This window comes from Stegodyphus dumicola, chromosome 2, assembly GCF_044657685.1.
Source record: "Stegodyphus dumicola isolate Sdum_Otavi_A_Nest chromosome 2, ASM4465768v1".
NCBI classification, from domain to species: domain Eukaryota; kingdom Metazoa; phylum Arthropoda; class Arachnida; order Araneae; family Eresidae; genus Stegodyphus; species Stegodyphus dumicola.
The window spans coordinates 101,242,645-101,267,642 of NC_140769.1; the positions used below are offsets into that span (position 1 = coordinate 101,242,645).

General features: G+C 32.3%; 1 protein-coding gene across 1 annotated transcript in view; it reads right to left on the bottom strand.

Moving 5' to 3' along the window:
* Positions 1–561: 561 nt before the first annotated feature.
* Positions 562–24,998, bottom strand: part of LOC118202583 (transmembrane protein 39A) — a 99,122-nt gene continuing 74,685 nt past the window's right edge. Inside the window, exons 5-8 of the mRNA XM_085810966.1 lie at positions 14,282–14,558; positions 7,416–7,600; positions 5,384–5,504; positions 562–870 (exon numbers count right to left, since the gene is read on the bottom strand). Coding sequence (XP_085667092.1) covers positions 637–870; positions 5,384–5,504; positions 7,416–7,600; positions 14,282–14,558 — 817 coding nt within the window. The 3' untranslated portion in view covers positions 562–636. The remainder of the gene's footprint in view (positions 871–5,383; positions 5,505–7,415; positions 7,601–14,281; positions 14,559–24,998) is intronic.

Sequence of the window (24,998 nt, forward strand, 5' to 3'; positions counted from 1 at the left end):
ACAAATGTGTTATTAAGTGCATTGCTCATTTTGATGTTCATCTTCTGTTAAGAATTTCAGTTTATTTTTTTGTTCTTCTCATCTGTAAAAACTATTACTGCCACAGATTAAAATAAAATTTTGAGTAAACTTAAAAATAAAGCTTTATTTGGCCTGGTTATTTGAATGAGACTGGATTATGGTAAAGCATACTAGGACTATCAAGCTCAGGGAATGCCTTCCTGAAGAACTTTCTGAGAAAACCTGCCTTGTATCAGACATAGGGAAAAAAAGAAAATGCCCATGCAGCCAGTCTTACTTAGCATAATTTGAAACTGGGTTAAGTGACAAGTGTTCAGCAGTCTTGCCATTTGTACACTTTAGCCTGGTTACATAAGCTGCTGATGAACTTGCAGCACATAACAATATCATATGACAATTTTTGACTAATTATTTGAATATCTTTAAGGATTTTAAAAATGTTAAAATTTTAAATATTTATATACCACTTAGCTGACATAAATTTTAACTATCTTTATATACATACAAGGTATAATGCAGATAAGAAAATCACACATAAGATATTTGTAAAACATTTTCATGTTTTATTTACAATATATACATAACAATATAATACATAATTTATTTACAAAAATTTTAGTTATTAAATTTAGATATCAGTACTTTTTCTTCATAATATATTTTCCTCACAACAAAGTAAACTTTAGTTATTCCATACAAGGTTTTACAGTTCATTAATATAAGTAACTGGTTAGATATTAAATCATTCCATGCATATGATTGAAAAAGGACAACCATCTGGACTGCAATAAGTAAAAGCTGTAAAATCCACAATAGTTTTATTGGTGAACTTGGATTTTTGAACATGATCTGCAATAAAAGAGATACGAATCAGAAAGTTAGATTAAATGATTATTTACAAATGCAATATAATGTCTCAAAAATTTTTAAGAGTAAAAACAAAATATTCTTTTTTTAAAATTTTTTTATAAAGGCTTAAAAAATAAAGCTATACTTATACATAATAAAAAGAAGCTAGTATAATCATGCATGTTTCTGTAAGCTAATTAATTGTAGAGGTGTTATAATTCTGTTTTGTTTAATGCATCTCAGATTCAAGAATTTTTATAATTTTCTTCTAAATTTACCATGGTCATTTAGACACATTTATAAATTATATTATTAATAACAATTATAAATTAATGTAAATAAAAATGTTAATGAAGTTTAAAACTACTTATGAGTTTAGAATGTAATACAAGTTGTTCATTGCTGTTAAGTATGAACAAGTTGCAAATGAAATACAGTACAAAGTCCGTAATCCGGACGTCCATTATCTGGAATGATCCATAATCCGGACCTCAAAGCCACAAACTTACGCATGCGTGCTTAATGTGCACATCCGCTACGCATTCGTGTAAAACGTGTACCCATGCACACTTCCGATAGTGAAGAAAGTGACAGAGGTTATTGAAAATGAAAAAATTTCAATTGACAAGTTAGTCGGTATTCTCGACACAGCAATTACAGGACTTGAACAGTGGAACTTTGTAACCGAACAAGAAATTATGTCAGTTTATAAAATTAAAGAGAAAGTATTAGCACAAAAACAAAGCAACTTAAACAACTTACATTGAAAGAAATGTTCAATAAAGTAAACAAATAAATATTAAGCTTTTTTTTTTTTTTTTTAATTTTGATACTCTTCAGATCATAATTGCTCTTTATTTCATAAATTACGGTTTCATATTTTTAATTGTATAATTTCTGCATGCAATCTTACAGATTTAAATTGATGATCTATAATACGGAAAAACCCCTAATCCGGAATCGCCAAAGTCTCGACGAGTCCGGATTACGGACTTTGTACTGTAGTTGATTTTAAGGACAATGTAAAAAAGAGGAAAAATATGTATTTAATTTCTAGCAATCTCTAACAGCATTAGTGCATTATTGCTAGATCTTAAAACGTATGCCGTTTTTCTAAAAATTATTTAAAACTTTCCAATTTGATCCAGCTTATTTTTCAGGCTATTACTATTACAGCTATCTCAGCAAAATTACAGTTTGCCTGCACTGAAAAGAGTTTCTAATTCTGGAGCTGTAACAGGATATGTAAAATGAAAACATATTTGCTACTTACCTTCTATAATGAGCACAATTTGGGCTTAAGAAGGTATGATTTCAAAAGTAGGCAAAATAATAACCTTATTTTGGCACATATTTTAAATGCTATAGAAGATGAAATTTTTCATTTATTGTAATTTGTGGACAAGCGATAATAAATGAAGATGTTGTAACAGTTTTTAATTGAGATGGTAATGCCCCAATTAGCAATCAATTAATATACAGGGATATCTATAGTACAGTTTTAAAATCAGAAAATATCACTAATTCAGTTTCTCGAAAATAATTTGATTTTGATTCACAGTTTAGTAAGGATTCTCAAAACGGCAATTAGAGGACTTGAAGAATGGAATTGTGTAAGCGAACAAGAAATTATACCTGTTTATAAAATTAAAAAGAAAGTATGAAAGTAGAAAAAATGAAGCAGCTTAGATAACTTACCTCCCAAAAAATTCTTTTTAGATCATAAATGCTTTATTATTTCATAAACAACTATTTAATACTTATAATTTCATAATTTCTATTTGCCATTTTACTACAGTTAAACTGATGATCTAAAACCCAGAAATTTGCAACATTTGGAATCGTCAAAGTCCCAACAATTCTGGATCTCAGACTTTGTACTGTATTAAATTAGCTATCTAAATTTTATATTCTTGGGCTAATTTCATTACGTAACTTTCTCAAATTTTTATAATAAGAAAATCCTGAATATTTTTCAGGTGCTTTTAAACACAATGAAAATAAAATTAATAATTAATGTACAATGAAACTAAATATTAACCAATTAAAAACTGCTTGAATCTGTAAAAAGTTGTACAAATATCTATGATAGATTAAAATAATTCAGATCAAATAAAATATATCAAGAATATAGCATGCTTAAAAGTAAATTGAAGAATGGAGTATGGACAATTTAACCCTTTCCACCTGACTTTTGCATGATTAAAATTTAACTATGAAAAGTAGTTTAATTTAATGTTGACATACTAAAAGAAATGTAATATAAGTTTTAATTTTTCCCATTTCCTGGAACTCTCCAGGGACAATATGTCCCAATTGTCTAGGATATTCTGATAACAACCTTACACTGCATGTGAATAAGTTATAAAGTTAAATGAAATGTACCAAACATTTTATTCTTACAGTACAAGTTAAGTACGATACAGCATAAAGCAGTCTTTACAAAGTGCAGCCTGACACATTTTGCACATAGGCCAGATTTCTTTAGTTATACATTTGTTTCCTAATTCCTTAAAAACACTGCAAACATAAAAACCCATTTAAAATTTAAAAGTGGGTTTCATTTACTCAATAGGTGAACGTATGCCTTTGCCCAACTCTGTCCCAATTTTGAAAGAGACTTTCTCTCCCATTCCCTACCACCAAACTACTCAAGATTTTCATCTTGCTGTGTATTTTCAGTGCTCCTATCTCATAAAGACACTAAGACGTCCAAGCCTTCTCAGGAATATATACTCAGACCCAAACATAAGGTAGCCAGTATCACTAAGGGCTATACTGATTAGGATGACACCAGGGGGGGAGATAATAAAAGAAGACCATTTAAAATTTTTAATGCATTTTATATTTTTCTTGCACTTTATATGTTCTTATATATTTCTGATTGATAATATATCTTTAAATTATGCTATAATATAAAGGCCATTTCTGATCTTTTTTCTTATTTTTTTATAACATTTTAAAATGAATATATTTGCTTTACTACATTCAATAATTGTTTAATATAAAAGTTTTTTACATTTACAATGATTTATTTCATTCTGTTATACCTGTACTATCTAGCTATCAGTGCATTACATAAAGCAGCATTTATAAGTATATACAATGTACAGTAATAAAGTTTGGGGAATGTGTTCATAAATAAAGAATTCTTACCTAAATCAGGGGGAAAAAAATTATAGTGCTTTGAAATAATGTCTGTCATTTGCAATACAGTTTTGACAATGATTGTAAAGTTCTTAAAAACTGCGGAAAAAATTCTCTCTCTCTCTCACTCACTCACTCACGCACGCACGCACGCGCGCACACACACACAAACAAAAAAATAAAAAAAAAATTCTGGAGTAAGAGTACAGATGAATATAGTGGATAATCGAGGGCTAAAACTCCTTGACAGGCTGTAAATTGTTCCATGATGAGAGTCAAATACAGCAGGGAATTATCATGGAGGAAAGAACTAAATGCCTGCTTTGGCATGCTCTGAACATACATGAGAGATCTTTTGCAGTAAATTTACTAGAATATACTTGAACATGTCAGCATTTATTGTTGCTCTTTCTGGCTAACAATGCCATAGACAGAATCTGCAGGCTTTGTCTAGGATTATGATATGGGTCTTAGCAGTGATTATGATCCGAATCATAAGTAACTATATAAGAATATTAATTTGATAAATAATTTACTTTACTAAAAAGTGCTATTTTAGCAAATAATAGAAAAATAAATAAAACTGACAGTCAAAAGCCCTGCAGCTAGAGATATTTCATTATAAAACCACTGAAATATCTTAAACAGAAAATTTTATTGTGCACTGAATTCTAATACAGATAGTTTTTCTACTTGTTAATTATTTTAACTTGGCTTTTACAAGTTTATTATTTAACTCTACTTGCTAGGTTTTTAATTTGTGAATTTCATGTACAAAAAATAATTGGCTTCCAAGTCAAGCTTCTTGAGATATTATTTAAAAAAATGTGAGTCTAAGCTGGATTCCAGTAAATTGTAATGACCCTCCCCCATCTCTACAATGTTGATGGCTAAAATCTTCTTAATATTTTCAATGTTTCTGTCATTACGAGAAGTCATAGGCTCACCACTTTGTATAGCATCTTCAACAGAATCGTGTCCATCTTGAAAACTAAATGATTCAGAAATACACTTTCAAAATACAGCTTCATCAGCAGAAACTTGCTTCAGTGTCATGACTTAATTTTTCAGATTTACCAAGCTTGAAACAAAACTTTGAATTCATTTGCTGTTCCATTTTAACAGTTGCTTCTACACTTTCGCACACTAGAGTGATATTAAAAGAAATCTGTAATGCCTATTTCTGTGCCATGCTAAGATATAAGGACATTACACAGTTATCTTTCATCCATGACTGCTCATGTGTATCTTGTGACATTATTCATCAAACGCTATTGTTATACTTTGCATATTAAAATATTATTATTATATAAAGTTTTAAATATTATTTTTATCACAATGGTAAGTATTTGAATGACATACTTACATAAAATCTCGAGTGTGCAGCATGTCCTGGTTCTGCAGCATTTGATATACCTTCAGCTTTAAAAAGTTCCTTTGAATGCTTTACTAAAGCACCTTGATTCCACATAGTAGATTCTGACCATCTATAATGTAAAAAAAAAAAAAAAAAAAAAAAAAAAAAAAAAAAAAAAAAAAGTTAATGTTCTAAAGAAAGTAGATAAACATAAGGGGGACATTGGTATTTTACATTCAAAGCATTTATACTGCTTGAGAATTTAAAAACATGAAAAATTACATCCTAATTGTCCAAGACTAGGAATACATGACTTCAGTTTATTTATTCCTTTTGTAAATAGTTCTGACTTCCTCTTCAAAAGAATTTAGTTTAATCTTCATATTACTGATTAATTAAGAGGAGCAACTCAATTCAATAAAACTTATAAAATAGAATTACACTACTCTAAACTTTTAATAAGAATTATCAAAGATCCATCTGCTTTACACAAACCAATATGTAAAAAAAAGTGTTATTAAATCCTCTTCTTCTGTTCTGCAGCCAGCTAGTGCTGCCATTAAAAATAGAGTTTGTATAAATTGCAGTGTTCAGAGTAGGATGTTTAACATATTTTATGGTTGTAATTAGGGCACATATAATTCTGCTTGATAAATTGAGCTATTTGTGTCTTTGCTTCAATACAAAGGTGATGCTGGATATTTCTGGATGACAAAAGCTGCAGTCTATTTTCAGTTCTGTTTTGAACCAATACATATATTTGCAAAAGTTATCTAGACTCATATTGCAGCCAGTGGTATGAATCTTTTTGTGCATATCATAGTTAGGTGTCCGTGTGTGACTACGACATGTCTCTCATAACTGAGATCATGAAATTTCTGTCCAGTGGCGGTTGTCTTGCTAATACCTGCTATGCTGCAATGGATATAGTTCTATATGTATGGCAAATTCTCAAAATTTGTAGCCATTGCAGAGATAATATTATAATACACATGGCTCGTTAGCTAGCTGCTTCATATAGGCACACAATATAGAATTAGGCATTCTGCGATGGCATGGGCTGTTGATCACGTTTGGCCAACAGAGTGAATCAAATGCTGCATGATTACAATGCTATTTTTTCTGAGTGACAGTTGATGGTTTTGCCATGTGGCAATATTTTCCATTAGCACATTTAAAGCATGTCTGGTGCAATGTGCATTAAAACAGACAAAAGATACATTAAAACAGACTATTTTAAGTGATAGTTGAGGCACAAAAACTTTTCTCACAGCTGGAAGCAGGCAGATCAGACAGTAAGCAGTAGACATAGCAGAATATTTAACTCATTTTCAGAAATACAGCAACCTCTGTTGGCTTCATATTATCAGGAAACTTTTATATTCCATCAGGCCCTGAGTAACGCATGCAGTATGATAGGCACAGAATTTTTTGGAATGTATGAAAGTATTAGCGATAAAACATTTCTAAAATGCTAAAAGAATGTTTTCTATAACGAACTATATGAGGTCAAAGAAGTAATCTACAATAAGCAATGAGAGAGTTAAATAATACATTATAATACAAAACAGTGTCTCAGAATGTGTAGAATGACCAAAGTGCTACGTAAGAATCATCAGAGACATAGTCATAGTATAACTGCAGCAAAATAATTTTCACCTCTAATAAATGAGGTTCCATTTTTTTTGTAGCTTCTGTTACTGAAGAATAATGGCAAACTCAACATGCTTACATCATACAACATTTTCTGTCATATTTGTCACGATTAACCTTTCTCCCATTTATATGCTGCTAGTATCCAGTCTTCAGATACACAGAAATATGGTCAGCCTATGTATCATATTTTAAAGCAAAATTAAGTAAATGTTTTTTAATTTTAAAAATTATGCTTATAGTTTTTATATGCTAATTGCATATAATAAGAATTATGGATTCTGGAAGACCATTGAAAGGGGAAATATTTCCTTATTCAAGCAAACATGATATTCAAAACATTAAGATCTATTTATATAACATACATGCAGATGGGAAAACTACTTACGTGCTATAGGGCACATGCACATTTTTAATTTCCACTTTTTGCCATCTGCCTAGATGCAGAGCTGCTCTGTGCAGTGTGTCACAATAACGGGGTGGAAAACAATGAGATGCATATAAAGTGAAGCAGCTAATACTAGTAAAGACAGCATGTTGTGTGACCCAGTTCACATCATAATATAATGCATTCTGAAATAATTTCAAAATATGACTTTTAAAAATTACCATTCAAGATAATTCAAATAAATAAAATCATTAATAATACACACGACTGAATTATTATATACATAATACACATGATGGAATTATTATACACATGACAATTCAGAATGATTTACTGGAATATCAGAGACACACACACAAAGGGGAGGGGGAGATGGGGAGAATCTCAAGCATTCAAAACTAGAATTTTTCATGTTAAATTATACTTTTGTGGAACAATTTAATACCACAAAAATCAATTTACAATAAAACATCCTAAAAATTCAAAAACATTTAAAGGAATAAAAAAGTAAAACATAAAAAATTAATTATTGCAATACTATTATGTGTAATTAATTAAAAATTAACTACATGTGATTCTCTAACAGTCATGCAACATACAGTATTAGAAACACTTTTTTTTTTATCAATTTCAACAATGCTGTAAATGTTTAAAAAATATATAAGTTGGATATATTATAAATTAAAAACATTACATAAACTAATCAATTAATTTAGAATGTATGCCTTGGCAACTTATGATGAATGAGTGCTTAATTCTGATTCTGCACTGATTGTTGTTGAGTTAGCGTTCATTTTTCATACAAGAAAAGGCATGTTAGAATCAGGGCCAGATCATTAATCTTTTCTATTTGATCTGTAAATGAATAAATTGCTGTAGTATTTTTAAACTGTTAAGCAGAGGAAAGTAAATTTTTTGTTAATTGATTGAATTGTGGAACTTCAAGTAGAAATATTAATAAATGTTGTAGTTGTATTTATACGATTGTTGTTAAGACTTTTGTGCGGATTCTAATTACACACAGGTTGAGTACTGTCAGGCAATCTAGCAGTTACCCACAGCTTAGATTTAGAGTAGTCAGGATATATCCTTATTAAAAAATTAAAATGAAGATTTTAATTATTAAGAACTATATATATATTTTTCATCTCTTAGACTGTTAACCAATTGGTTAAAAATTAACACTGGATAAATTAACACAGAAATTAAAGAGAATTGCATGTTTTGATGAACAGCGATACTTTGAGAAGTTATTTAATAGAAGAACTTGTAGAAGATAGATCAAAAATCTTATGTTTCTTGCAGTGGCAACATTTGCAAAGGGCTGCTTCTGCTTTTTAATGCTTCCAGTCTTCTCATCCTTTAAAGTGCTAAGGTATGACCACATGTACAGATTTTTATTTTATCATGACAAGATTTTATATATTAAGTAAAAAAAAAAAAAAAAAAACTCCTTTGAGGTAAAGTAAATAAATAAAACCATATATATATATATATATATATATATAGGGTGTCTATAATTAAAGAACCCTATTTCAAAATTGCCTACAACCAAAACTACTGATCAGAAAATTGTGAAATTTTGAGGCAGACTTAATTAATGGATGAAAATGTTTTTCAGTGAAAAAAAAAAAAAAAAAAAAAAAAAAAAAATTGTTACAAATAGCATCACAAGAAGCCACACCTTTACAATAGTTTTACAATTTCAAAAATTTTGTCACAAAAAACATGTTCCAAATGATGACAATCATTTTGAGCTACCATCTGAAATTGCAAGACTTTTGTGCGGATTCTAATTACACACACACATATTTGAATATAATTAAAAAAATTGTTACAAATAGCATCACAAGAAGCCACACCTTTACAATAGTTTTACAATTTCAAAAATTTTGTCACAAAAAAAAAAAAAAAAAAAAAAAAAAAAAATGTTCCAAATGATGACAATCATTTTGAGCTACCATCTGAAATTGCAAGATGGCATGTTTCACAGTTGACCAAACAACGTGGGAAATGTTCAGCATGTGGCATGAAAAACTGGCTTTAAGATCAGGTAAAGGTCTTGGATTGTCACTACTTACCACTTGTTTCAAATGCCCCCAAAGCCAAAAATTACATGGCTTGAGGTCTGGGGATTGGGGAAGCCACACATTATGAAAGTGCGGCTGTTTTGGCATAACAATTTTATTAACAAAGCATGATCTTGCAAATTTATCGGCATTGTGAACAACAAGCACATTGAAAACAAAGTCTCCACAATTTTTTCTAGGTTTTATAGCAACTGCTCTATGACACCGCCAAAGATTTACATTTTCATTACAGGTTTTCAAAGTAAAATGCCTCTGGTGATGCTATTTGTAACTAATTTTTTCCCTCTGAAACACATTCTCATTCCTTCATTAAGTCGCCCACAAAATTTCGCAGTTTTCTGATCACTGTTTTCACTCATAGACAGCTTTGAAATAGGATTAATTATAGACAACCTGTATATGTAAACATATTTGAATATAATTAGAATTTAAAACTTGGTAAATCAAATGATTCACTTGATTTCACGTCATAAATTTTTAAGGTTAATTATACACATATTATATCAGTCATAACTATCTCCAAAAGATGTCCAGATTTTAAGTCTTATATTCTAAGCAATCTAAGTTATTTCCTACAGTTATACAAGCAAGGCTTGCTCAATATTCAAATACATCCCATGCAGCCTCCTACAGGCATTTTGTTACCGACTTTACAGCAATAACCATATGCTTTTTGAGATCATTCCAGGATGCATGAATTGTTGACAAATATTGTTCCAAAATCATTGAATTTATTATATAATTTTAAATTACAGTAGTAATCCTTCATGGAATTTGGTTTGTGATTTCTTTGCACAGAAATTCCAACTTTAAAGAGATGAAATTGCATATGCTGAGTCATTACAGACTATAAATATTAAATAACATGGCTGTATTTCTTCACACATTAAAATATATCATGCTACTAGTATGAAACTGTGATATTGACTACTATACCCAGTGGATCTACAACATTTTAGGATTGCTACATAATCAAATTTAAATTGTGAAAAACTACTTTACCTTTTGCATATAAAGAGCAAAACTGAAACTGTAGTTACGGATATAGAGTGCAGTTTTCTTTTAAAATTTACTAATATTATAGTTGATTAAACATAATATTTCCAGAAGAAAATAATAAATGTATGATCTGAAAAGAAGATCAGCATGGCCTTTTTCTTTTTTAGCAAAAGATTTTAATGCCTTCCAATTTCAAACCAATCAGATCTATCAGACCATGATACAATCAGATCTATCAGACCATGATAACACGGTAATGTCACATAGATATTCATATGAAATGTTTGCAGAATGTAGGCGTGATGAATGCAGCACTGCTAACACTATTATATAAAGGGATGTTCTTCTGAATCCTTTGTTAAAATTAACAGAGACATGGCTTAGGTGTTGAGACAGTAAAGCAAATGGAGGATTTGCCCCTCCGCCTGGAATAGAATGAAAAATGAATTTTCTGAGTTGATGTATGCATATTTGTGTGTCTTATATTCTTGTTTTTGTATACAGCATGCCAAACATACTATGTATATTTATTTTTAATTGATATACATATTTGTTTTTGAACTGATAGTATATTTTATAATTTAATTATGAATTCCCTTAACTAAATAATTAAATAATTTAATAGTGTTAATCATCTCAACTCCCCCCAAAAATATGGGATAAAAGTGGAAAAATTAATTGTAATAAAAAAATATGCATTTGTTGGAACTTCATTCAAAACAGAAACAAAATTTTATTTATTTGTAATAATAATAATAATAATAATAATAATAATAAAAAAGCTAAAAAATGGCATTTTGAGAAGCTAAGTTTAAAAAAAATTTCAGTAATATTATGATATACAAAAACAATAACATTAATTTTGAAAATAATTGTAAAGCCTAATTTAGGCCAAGATAATAGTTCAGAAAGGGGGGGAGTTATACTTTTCAGTTTTACTGATGATCAAGATAGTGAGGGAAAAATATTGTAGAATTTTTCAAAAGAAAAGGAAAAAAATGTTAAAAAAAAGGGGGGAAAGTAGCATTTATCACTAAATATTATTTTTGTGTGAAAAAAGACTTGAAATACTAGGTGAGGCTGAAAAGTAAGGTGACTCACCCCTCCTTTCAAAAACGAGAACAGCCCAATGACCTGACACATGTGCATTGTGATCTTTGGTATGCAATGTTGAAGTTAAAGTTCAGGGTCATTTGCAAAGTTTTTGTTTGTTCGTGCAGTCGCTTAAATGTGAAAGGTATTAGTGCATTGTATAATAGAGCAGAAAATGAATCCGAAATTCTGTTTTAAAATAGGTAATATTGCTATGGAAACCTTGAAAATGCTTCAAAGTATGTATGGCAAAGAATCTTTATCTCACAAGACAGTATTTCAGTGGTTCAAACTTTTCCATGAAGGTCGTGAAAGCGTGGAGGATGAGCATCGCAGTGGAAGACCATTGATGAGCAGAACGATGGCAAATGTTGAAAGGGTTAGGAAGTTATTGCTGCAAGATTGCCGTTTGTCCATTTGAGCAATGAGGAATGAACTGAATCTTTCTTGTGAAATCGTCCTAACAATATTGACGCAGGATTTGGGTAAACAGAAACTTTGTGCAACGTTTGTCCCTCATTACTTAAATGATGAACAAAAGCAGCAGTGATTGGACTCCCGTGGCGACTTCATGAATGCAGCAGATAAAGATGGCATGTTTTTACAATCAATCTTCAGAGGAGATGAAACGTAGTGTTTTGCGTATGATCCACAAACGAAATGCCAAATCATGGAGTGGCGAGGTCCCTCATCGGCAAAATCGAGAAAGTTTCATTTTGAAAAATCAAAGGTCAAGACAATGTTGATTACCTTTTTTGACGCACAGGGAATTATCCATAAAGAATATGCACCGGAAGGTCAAACAGTTAATGGTGAATTTTATTGCCATGTTATGAAGCAAATCCTGGTTCGCATTCGTTGTGTTTAGCCCCATCTCGCTGCATCAGGCAAGTGGTTTCTGTTGCATGATAATGTATGTCCTCATACTGCAATGTGTGTTAGATGGTTCCTTGTGCAGCAAAAGGTTACAGAGTTATTTCACCCTCCTTATTCCCTTGGTCTTGCGTTAGCAGGCTTTTTCCTCTTTTCCCGACTGAAATTGCCACTAAAAGAACACCAATTTCAAGCTGCTGTTACCAAGGAACTTAACACAGTCTCAAAGGACTCTTTCAAAAGCTTCCAGAACTAGTATGGACATTGTCAGAAGTGTATTGTAGATGGCAGGAACTACTTTGAAAGACAGTGATGTATTTATATGTAAATATACTTGTATAATACAATTATTATTATGACATCAGCCACCTTACTTTTTGGTCTCGCCTTGTAGAAATGAAAAGCCTAATAATACATTCAAGATGCATCCCTGCTCAAGAATATAACCACGGTTATATGAGCAAAGTTTTTCATCAGGTTTCGTTCAGATTAGGTTTTGTCATCATAAAGCTTTGTGGTTCATAAAAGTCAAGTCCATTCTTACCTATTTAACAGGGTTTAAGTCGTAGCCAATCAAGGAGGGAAAAGTTATGCATGTGAAAATGCATGGCTGACTCAGCGAAACCACAGATTGATGTTTGCTGTGCTATGATTTCAAGTTTGTATATCAAGTTGGTATAAAAATAAAAAGTTAGAACTTTCAGGCAAAATCCTTAAACCAATTTTTGTGACGTATCAAAGTCTGGTTGCTTAGAAATGAAGGTTGACTTAAATTTCTTACAATTATAAAACCATCATGTGAATGAAGCTTCACAGATAATTCTGTACCTGACCAAATATAATGACAGATTCTTCATCATTTAGCAGTTCCCAAATCATAAAATTCCTCTTGCTTCTCTGTCAAAAATCTCCCCAGAAAATTTCACTAAATCAAAATATGTGCAGTCCATAGTGTTAGAAAACAGTTAGCGGCACCAATGCAATTTTAATTAGCATCATCAATGTTCTTTTATGTTTCCTGAAATATTGATCATTAGTGGTTTTCTACAGGAGGCAGTCACTAAGACAGAGTTTACTATACTTCCTACACTTATATTGTTAAGTACACACATTATAAACTGCAAAAACATCAGCTTATAAAAAGCTAGATTTAGAAAGGTCAGACCTTTAAGTATTTTATGCTTTCTAGTCTTCTTTCAACTTTGTTAGTAACAAAAACTTGAACTTTATAAAGATTTAAAGCACAATATGGAAATACGAAAGTAAGCAAGGATAAAAGCAGACAAAGATATGAATACAGAAGTAAGCAAGGAAAAAAGCAGAAGAGAATGAAGATATGAATACTCAACCTCTGAAAACAAGAATAAATTCCAACCCCTAAAATACAGTGTAAATAAAACTCTAAAGTTAAAAACAATTGAAACTGCAACCTTAGGTACCTCATAGGCACTAAAATGTAGCACTGAACTTACACAGTAAGAATTTTATATCATTCATGTAACAAGCAATCAACTTGAAATGTTTGAATGCAACCGTATTTCTTTATACTATAGGGATATTATCAAAGGAGATGGATTTCAGATAATTCCATATTAGCTTTTTATTTTCAGGACTAATTTGATCTCAAAATTTTTTATCAGAAAGTTAATAATTGGATACTATTTTGTATTCTAATTACAGCACCTCCTGTTTTGTGAACTTTTACATGGGAAAAAAAATTATTTGGCAATATAACATGGCAATTATACATATTTAGATAAAACAAACACTTAATATATATTCAATAATTGTATATGATTTAATTATTCTCACCGTAGCGAAATAGCATGGCAGAAAAGCTGCATGGTATACAACAAGGAGAGAATTGAAAAGAACTTGGGTAAGTCTGTCATTAAAATCATTTTTTAGGACTTCAACCTCTTCTCTGATAGCTTCAGCAGACATAGAGCAAACATGGGCAACATTAGAACTGTTTTTACCATTTGTTCCACTTTTGCTTCTTGCACCAGTTGCACGCTCAGGTAAATATGATTTAAGTTCCAAAAATTTATAAGCTTTCTGTCCAAACACTATAGCACTAACAATAAATCTAAAAAGGTATACATAATATATTGTTATTATAACAGCCTTATACATTAATCTGTTATTACATTAATTAACTATGAGTTAATAAAATCAGCAATCAAGCACTTATTAAAGATTAAGTATATGGGCAGTATTTACTACATTCAATTGGCAAGATAAGGGTTTGTGGAGAATTCTCCAATAATTCTGCCAAATGAGCAGGAAGAAATTGACAGTTTCCTTCAGTTTATAACTGTACATAGCAAAATAAACAGCTGCAAATAGCTCAAGGAGAAAGCAGAAATAAGAAAAATTCTATTTAACAGATGGGAAATATTGTAAATTACCAATATCACTCACATAGTAAACTCAAAAACAAAATTTATTATTCACTTAACTAATGCTTAACTCTGAAGTAACTGATTCACCAATTCTCAAAGTTGTAATTAAATACGATTGTTTGGGCTTCTAGAAGGTTTTGGAAAAAACAACTCTTATGGCTTCAAATATGTGTTTTCCACAGTTTTCTAGAAATAATGAAATCGACAAATGTCATTAAGTTGATAATTAAAATAGTTGCCAAGCCCTAACAGGAGATTTTCTGTCTATATTTCAACTTCTAGTTAAGCTATTTTCCCAACTTAAATGTTAATGCATTCAAAATCATAAGAACCACAACTCTAAACATGAAATAAGCATTTACATATGAAATAAGTGGAAATAAATTCCATCAAACAAAATACACCTAAAACTTATTACATAAAATGCAGCAAACAAATAAATAAAAAAAATTATAACAATACATATACCGAAACCAAAATGCAATAAAATAATATTCAAATATTTATGCAAATTTATAAAATGTATGCAAAATTATCAGAAATCTGGGATTAACTGAGACAATACTAGATTTGTAAGTACATCTGGGGCTATAATTACAAAGAAGTCCAGGACTGAAATTAGTGATTAGAAAGTTACAGTAGAAGATATTATTTGTACAAGAAAAGAAGTCAGAGCCCTCAAAACCCCAGAGTTGTTTTTACTAGTATGCAGGTATTTTCAAACCAAATCAATTATTTTTTAGGCTCAGAGAAGAAAATTTCATGAACATACCATTGCTTCATCAATATCTTCACAGTGAACTTATGGCAGAATATATACGTTTTTACATTTTGTTAATCAACTTTTTTTTCGGATTATCGTTTCTCAGTTCATACAACTAATACTTTCCTTCTAGTGATATATAACTTACAAGTCATAGGCTTTCTTACGCAGAAATAAGACTATTTGAAAGTGTATTGAAATTTCTTCAACAGTAGAAAGTCCAAGATCCGGACTCGTCGGGACTTCGGTGATTCCAGATTTGGGATTTTTCCAGATATTAGACCATCAGTTTAAATCTTAAGATGGTAAGTAGAAATTTAAAAAATTAAATCTTGCTTTATGAAATAATGAAGCTTTTACGATCTAAAGAACTTTAAAATTTACCCCACCCCAAAAAGGCTCAATATTTGTTTGTTTACTTTATTAAACATTTCTTTCAATGTAAGTAGCTTTAATTTTTGTGCTAATACTTTCTCTTGAATTCTATAGGCAGACTTAATTTCTTGTTCAGTTTCTTGTTTCATTTTGTTCAATTTCTTTATTAATAGAAAAATTCCTTTCCACAGATGCCTGTCCATGCGACAAGATAAGAATAATTTTTGTTAATTTTACTGCTTGTGTTTAGTGAAAAGAAGAGAAAATAAAGAGAAGATAAATACTTTTAAGAAAGACTTCTAGGATCAAAAGTAGAAAATACAAATAATTATGTTTCCATTGTTTATTCAAAAATTCCCCAAAAAATAAATAATTCACCATAAACGTCTTGTAAAATATGTCCATTACATGCTAATACTATGAATACATTTTTCATTTTGTCATTTTTCTGGAATCTTAGGCCCATAAATCTTCCCTTCAAATCCTTCCAAGATGCTAGGTCTGAAATCCAAAAGAAAAATTATCCCTATCAATTCTGCAAGAGCAAAAAGCTAGGGAAAAAAAAAAAAAAAAAAAAAAAAAAAAAAATCTGATTTGTACAATACATGACTTCCTTGTACAGAATATTAAATTATGCACATTTTTTCTTGTACAGTCAAAAGTCTTTAATCCGGACTGATGCAAAAGCAAAGTTTAAAGTTTATAAAATTAAACATTTAACATGAGTAGCAATAGAAGCTCCCTGAGGCTATGTGCTGTGCAGATATTGAAGACAATAAAAGGTTTCAAACTTAACCAATTTATTAACAATATATAAAAAAATAAAAACACAATGAATAAATTTAAACAATATCAGTAACTTAGAAATTATAATATAACCATCATTATCAAAAATCTCATATATCAAATAATATTTTACCTGGTCTCCAAAATACTGGCATTCAATACGCAAAAAAAAAAGTATCCTAAACAGAAATTATGCGGTTTCAAATGAAATTAGCTACACTGTCAATAGGTCCATGCTTAATGATGAAGAAAGCACCTGAAAATTAAATTAAGTCCTTGAGAGCACTTAAATCCGGCCTAACTCCGCTCACTGTAGTTGAACACGAGGAATCACAGCTCAGAAAAAAATCACCGCTAACTTATGTTAAATGCCGCCTTCATGAAGAACATGGATGCCGCCCACGGCAGTCACTCACATTGTAGCCTCTTTTGAGAATCCAGGAAAAGTCATCTTGTAAACTGGAACCAAGGAACTTATTCGGGAAAAGTCATCTTGTAGACAGGAACCTCGGAACTTATCCCCGGACTGCATGCATCACAAGATGTCTTTCAATAGGGGCTGGAAACCGCACACCCAAGAGCCAAGAAAGCAGGAACTAGAAGGAATGAGCCAGAGCGACGCGACATACTTATACCAGAAGTAGGCATGACATCATCTCACGGCAAACAATCAGCTATCGGCACGACTCGGCTTTCCAGATGACGTAACATCACATTTCGTTTTTGCATCTTAATTAGGCTGAAACAGTCCGTTCTCAACACGAACAGTGGCAGTAAAAAAAAAAAGAAGTAGAAGTAACTACTATATCCCTTTAAAATAAGAACTAAGCCTAATAAATATTTCAAGGAAGAGAGATGATGCAGAAAAAGGGTTACAATAAGTCATATTTTCCAACACGGACGTCCATAATCCAGAAAGATCTATAATCTGAACCTCAAAGCTACAAACTTTCTGCGCATGCGTTAACACATTATGCATTGACGCATGCGCATAATATATTTAAATAATATATTACGCATGCGTGTTTAATGTATAACAGACGGTATAAGCTAAGCTAAAGTTATCTAATTATCTTTTTCAGTTAATGTTGCAGATTGTGTTCTTCCTTAGTTTTCTAATTGAATCCGGATTACTATTTTTTGCAGACTGTTAGAGCAATTTTATAAAAGTAAGCTTGAACTTTGGATTATGTCAAAAAGAATTTCCGATTCTGGAGCTACCAAAGGACCTACAAAGCGAAAGCATGTTTCGATGCCCATAAAAAAAAAAAAGTGGAATTGCTGCCAAAAATGGATAAAGGCATATACTTTGATACTCTAACCATTCCGAAATATATTTATCAATTTCCCGCTGCTCTGCCGGAGGGGGGGGGGATGTCGAGGTGCGCAATGAACTGGAAGTTGATCTGTTAGCACTATCCTTATTTTCAGGGCAGATGTTTTTATTTAATTCTGCTTATAATTCCTTACTAAATGTAGTATTTCATCTCGATGTACTCTGTCTTTGATATTGTTACGAAATGTAAAGGTGCAGTAAGATGGCTTCCCCGCAAAGCAGTTTTAGGGTTGCGATAAAATGGCAAAGGAGTTGCCATATTTGGTGAGAAATCACCCATTTGGCAATATACCATGGATGGTTGAAGAACCTTCTGGAACGAATTCTCACCGGTTTAGCAAAGAATGTTTAGCAAAGAAAGCCCGAACACAAGCCGAAAGCTATATAAACCCTGCTGGTCTGTAGTCAGTCAGTAGTATCGAGAGAGTGTGTGTGCCTTGTCTAGCCAGCTGATAGTAATTGAGCGAGTGTCTCGAAGTCTAGCGCCGAGTTGGTCGTCGAATGCATCGAGAGTCTTTTAGTGCATTGTGAATTAGTGCATCGTCGAGTTTTGTCTTAGACAGTGCTGAGTAAAGAGCTATACTCTTGTGTATTGTCGAATGCATCACGTGGAGAGTCTCAAGAGTACGTGGAGAGTCTTGAGAGTACGTGGAGTTCCGAGAACGACCAAACAGAGTCGGAAGCTGTACTCTGGTGAAGCTGTCTCCACCATTATTGCCTGACAGTGTGAAGGCTGTGTCGCTGATTGTTCCAGTGTGTTTATAGTAGGTCTTCAATGACTGTAAAAAGTGTTATTGAACCTGTCCTGAATAATATTGGCTAAATAAAGTGTGTTTCGATACTTCATCAAGTGTCGTCGTTATTCACTCCAAATCTACGAACCCCGTATGAACGTAAAGGAAGAAAATAACGTAAAAACTGGTGTCAGAAGAATAAAAAAAAACATGTAACAATATGATTTAAATCAAATTCCTCGTCATTATAAATATCCCGAATACACATCAAATAGTTTTCGGGTTGCAATTTTATAATTTCGACTATGAGGAACATATGCTTTATACATGCACATGGTAAAAGAAATGTTTAATAAAGTAAGCAAATAAATAGCAAGCTTTTTTTTTTTTTTGTAAATTTTGATACTCTTTAGATCATAATTGTTCTTTATTTCATAAATTACGGTTTCATATTTTTAATCTTATAATTTCTGCATGCCATCTTACCAGATTTAAACTGATGATCTATAATCCGGAGTCGTCGAAGTCCCGACGAGTCTGAGTTAAAGACTTTTGACTGTATTTCATTTAAACTTATTGGATTGAATTAAATCTACCTCATCGATAGCGCAAAAACTACAACAGAATAAATGCACTCTTTAAAATTCACTATATTTATTTACTATAGAGACATTCTGGCGCTGGGTTCACTTAACAGCGTTATATTTCGTTCATATTACAACTCAGAATGCCTAAAATTTATATCATTTGAAGAATTATCTAATCACTGCCACATCTTCTATTCAAATACTAAATCTAGAACAGCATTAGCATAGATTAAGCATGATTTAATTCACAATAATAAATGAAGGCGTTATCTTTGTTGTTGCGAAATTTAGTCTCTCTAGATTGGCAATAAATCTACCATTCTGCTGTTTTAAATGTAAACAAACATGTCTGCCATGTTATTTAAAAATCAGGCTTAAATGCACTTAAACAGCTTTTAACCACTTAAGCTGCATTCAGATGGGGGCGTAAAGGGCATTAGTGGTTAAAGATGAGCTACGTTGCCAAGGCAACCAGTCTATGCTATGTCACAAAATCTGGTTGAAGGCTCGTGGCATAGGATTCAAAGTTTTCAACTTTACGCCGAGTTTGGGATAAGTGTCGACCAATCAGAGCAAAGCTAAAATGAAGCAGTGTTTTACAGAAGATTGCGCTGTTACAAAACAAGTAGAGCGAACACGGGGAATCAATTGAGCAGAAGAACAGCGCGGTAAAGTTGTAAACACATCCACGCATGTGCAAATTTAGCTTCTGTCATTGTCCATGGCTTACACCCTGTTCTCGCAAGTGTGAAAGGAATTCCCGTATTTTATGCCCTTATGACTATGCCTCTATGCCCTTTATGCCACCGTCTGAACGCAGTCTTAAGGACCAGTGCTGGGAGAACGAAGCGCAGTCACGGGACCGGACCCACTGAAATGGACTGTCGCCACCGGCCCATGCATTTCCAGCAGTTAAAACTAATTTAACAAAAAAAAAAAAAAAAAAAAAAAAAAAAAAAAAAAAAAAAAAAGGTATAAAATCAGCATTTTGATATTATGACTTCACTTTTTGAAGTTGCATATTTAATGTACTTGTCTTTAATGTGTATTAATATAAAGAATATCACATTAATAGAAATAAACAGGCAAAATACTTAAGTCATAACTATACACACAGAAATAAATACTATAAACATGAAAAAATTTACAAATACTAATTTAAAAATTCTTCTGTGTGTGAAATTATTCAAAATACAGATCAACACACAGTCCTGCATTGCATATTTCGCATTCAAAAATACAGTCAGAAGTCTTTAATCCGGACTCGTTGGCACTTCGGCGATTCCAGATTATCGGTTTTTCCAGATTATAGATCATCAGTTTAAATCTGGTAATATGGCATGCAGAAATTATAAAATTAAAAATATGAAACCGTAATTTATGAAATAATGAGCAATTATGATCTAAAGGGTATCAAAATTTTAAAAAAAAGCTTGATATTTATTCGTTTACTTTATGAAACATTTCTTTCAACGCATGCATGCGTAAAGCATACATTACGCATAGTCGAAATTAGAAAATTGCAACCAGAAAACTATTTGATGTGTATTCGTGATATTTATAATGACGAGGAATTTGATTTAAATCATATCAAAGACGGAGTACATCGTGATGAAATACTACATTTAGAAAGGAATTATAAGCCAAATAAAATAAAAACATCTACCCTGAAGATAAGGATAGTGCTAACAGATCAACTTCCAGTTCATTGCGCACCTCGACATCCCCCCCCCCCCTCCGGCAGAGCAGCGGGAAATTGAGAAACAAATTTCGGAATGGTTAGAGAAATAAAGGATATGCCTTTATTCATTTTTTGCAGCAATTCCACTTTTTGTTTGATGGACATCGAAACATGCTTTCGCTTTGTAGATCCTTTGGCAGCTCTAGAATCAGAAATTCTTTTTGACATAATCGAAAGTTCAAGCTTACTTTTATAAAATTGCTCTAACAGTCTGCAAAAAATAATAAGACGGATCCAATTCCAAGATTAAGGAACAACGCAATCTGCAACATTAACTGAAATAGATAATTAGACAATTTTAGCTTAGCTTATACCGTCTGTTATACATTAAACGCGCATGCGTAAACGTATTATGTGCATGCGTAAACGCATATGCGCTTGCATAAAGGTATTACGCCCTGAAAGATCCGCATCCGGATTACACGCTTTCTGCATATGCATTGACGCATGCGCAGAAAGTTTGTAGCTTCGAGGTCCGGATAATAGATCATTCTGGATTATGGACGTCCGGATTAAAGACTTTTGACTGTACATCGTTTGCTTTCGCTTTTCCTTGGTTTTAGCACGCGACACATCTTCTCTTATCTTTATTACCTTTTCTGTCAACGTAAATTTTCGGAAACTGTCTTCCAGTTAGACGGAAAGGTTGAGTGCCTGGTAATTTTGGACAAAATTTTAAGTTTTTAAGTTGGTCTCTTAGCCATGGCTAACAGAATGAAACTGAATATAACCCCAACACATGTCCAAAACTTCTTCAAAAGACACACATAAATATTTCATCCTCAAACACTGTGTGACATCAGGTTTATATAAGAAAACTTCCTGTTTTTCTAAATCAGAAACAGCGTCCAAGATGACCGGAAAGTGATCAAGGAAAGAGCCCCACTGGCGGGATATCTGTTACTGATGACGTCAGTATATACATTATATATAATTACATATGTAAAACAAATATAGTACAAAAGTCTGTAATCTGGACGTCCATTATCTGGAATGATCTATAATCCGGACCTCAAAGCCCCAAATTTTATGCATGTGTGCGTTGAAAGAAATGTTTAATAAAGTAAACAAATAAATATTAAGCTTTTTTTTTGTAAAATTTGATATATTTTAGATCATAATTGCTCTTTATATCATAAATTACAGTTTCATATTTTTAATTGTAAAATTTCTGCATGCTATCTTACCAGATTTAAATCCAGATAATCTGGAAAAACCTCTAATCCGGAATCACTGAAGTCCCGAACTTACAGTTGCCCCTGAGTCCAATAAAAACTTTACTTTATTCCCCAAAATAGATCCCTCAACAATAGGCAAAGACGCCTCACTAGTGGATACTGTAAAAATCGATGGCACCTCCAAAAGGGTCGAAACGGAGACTGGTTTCTCCCCACCCTGAATTTAAATTAAAACTTGGTGCTTGGGGATTCAAAGCATTTGTAGCCACACTTGTGGTATTTGGAGTACCTGAAACAGCTGGTGTGGTGTTATTAGGATGTCTCCTGGCTGTTTGGTTATTTCTAAATCTCTGTTGACCCTGTCTAGAGTGCTGATTAGGCACAATATTCGCATAGCAGTCCCTGCTAACATGCCCTATTCTGTTGCATCTGTAACAACGAGGCTGTATGGGTCTTGAACGAGTACCTTGTGATATTAAACTCTGCACCTGCGTTTGGAGAGAGCCCATCATTTTTGTAAGCTGAGCTATATTTTCCTGCTGCATCTTAATACCTGTAGTGAGCTCTGAGTTGGTTACTGATGGTGCTGTAACTGACTTCTCGACTGCTGGCTTAGCAGCATTCACTGCTCTAACCTCAGCTGTTGCAAAATCACTACTAGCATGGCTCTTAGCCCACATGTCTTCCTCAATAATTGCATGCTGTTTAGCAGATGCAAAAGTTTTGTGATTCTGTGGCAGCAACAAGCGTCGCAAATGCAACTGCAATCCTTCGATAAACACTGACAGAAGTAAATCCTGCCTCTGTGCTTCTGCTGCAGGGTCACTGCTTCTTTCCACTGGTACAGTTTTGTACGAAAGAGCCTCTATACGTGCTGCAAATTGTCGCACTGACTCGTGTGGTTTCTGAAAAGCCTGAATAAGAGTACGGATGTTAGAGTGCAAATTGTGTACTGAAATGAACCTCTCTTTCAATGCTTTCACGACATAGTCAAGACTGGCTTCTTTCTTTAACCTAGGATTATTCCTAATTAATTCAGCAGCCTCACCTGCCACCTTGACTCTGATCACTGTTAACTTGTCGTCATCTGTCAAAACCCACGAGTGGCAATGAGATCAATCCTATCTAAGAAGTCATTCAGACTAATTCCCTTGTCTGCACCTGAGAACAGAGGAACAGAATCCAGAGGATCAGAACCAAAAACTGATAGAGCCATTACTTCTTGACTCTCCTCCCAGTCTATTGCACTATTACTAGCCGCTCTGGCTGCTCGTTATGACACTTTCTTTGGCATTTTAAACTGCAATCAGCAATTGCCAGCACAAAGAGTAGGGATATATCCCAATGTGTGATTAACACGCGTGCCTTTTAACCTTATGTTGCAAACATACAGTTGCAAAAATAGTGAAACACTAATCCTCAAAATCAATATGTAAAAATGCAATACAAAATTTTGCACAAAAAGAAAATACTTAAGTAAACAGGTACTGCGTGAAAATGTTTGTGTTTGGATAAAATAGTTTCAAAGTCCAAATGTGTATCAGTAGTACATATCTGGTATGCAACCTCAAACAATAAGTATAAAATAAGCACAGTAATACGACCACTGTATAGGCCTGTCACTGTAACTAACTAATGAGTAGGGTTTCAGTAAAAAGCCTAGACATGTGGAAGAAAACTTTCACATAAATATGCAATAGTACACATGACAATCACCAGTCTCAAGTCAAAATTAAGTTCAACTATAAGAGCAAGCCAAAAATGGTGCAAAAAACACAGCACAACAAAAATTGTAAAGTGCTAAGTTTGGTTCGAAGGGTCACGGCACCAAAAATGTTACGGTGTTTTTGAATTTACCCTTTAAATTTTCCTAAGTTACCAAAAGGTACCCTACTAATTGACCATAACACCAGAAATACTCTTACCACAGAAAAATACTAGTAACAATAAAGTTGAAAATATTTGCGTTGTGTTTATTCCGGATTAACCCTTAAAATCCATTTGAGTAAAAAGACTGGTAAAAATCATGAACACACAAAATAAATTTAACCATTGAATGATCTAGAAAAACTTATTTATTTAACTATTAAAGCAATTGACTGATATATCCATTAGTTAAAAAATTTAAATATATTCAACAGAAGTTGTACCATTGTTTCACACATCCAACATTTCTGAGTAATTACTTTTCTTTTTATGTATAACATCCTTGTAGTTATTATTAAATTTAATATTGCAACAACAGGTAAAACATACCAAAAGAAAAATTATACTATAAATTTAAGAACAATACCCTCCCCGGGGAGGGGGGGGAAAATTAAAAAAAAATAATTTAACAAGTTACACTTTCCAAAAAAAAAAAAAAAAAAAATTAAATACTTCACACAGAATAATCAATACAAAAATATATTGCGTACTACTTCACTCAATCACATCAGTTATGATACTGCTATTGCACATAATAATTTCCTATTTACTCCTTTTTTTTTTCTTAAAGTATAGTTTAATCGGATAAATGTTAAGTATTTACGCTATTACGATGCTACCAACAGTTAATCCCTGAGAGTAGCAGAGAGGCTCAAACAAAGATATTACACATTAATCCTCACCAAGCAGGCACTCCA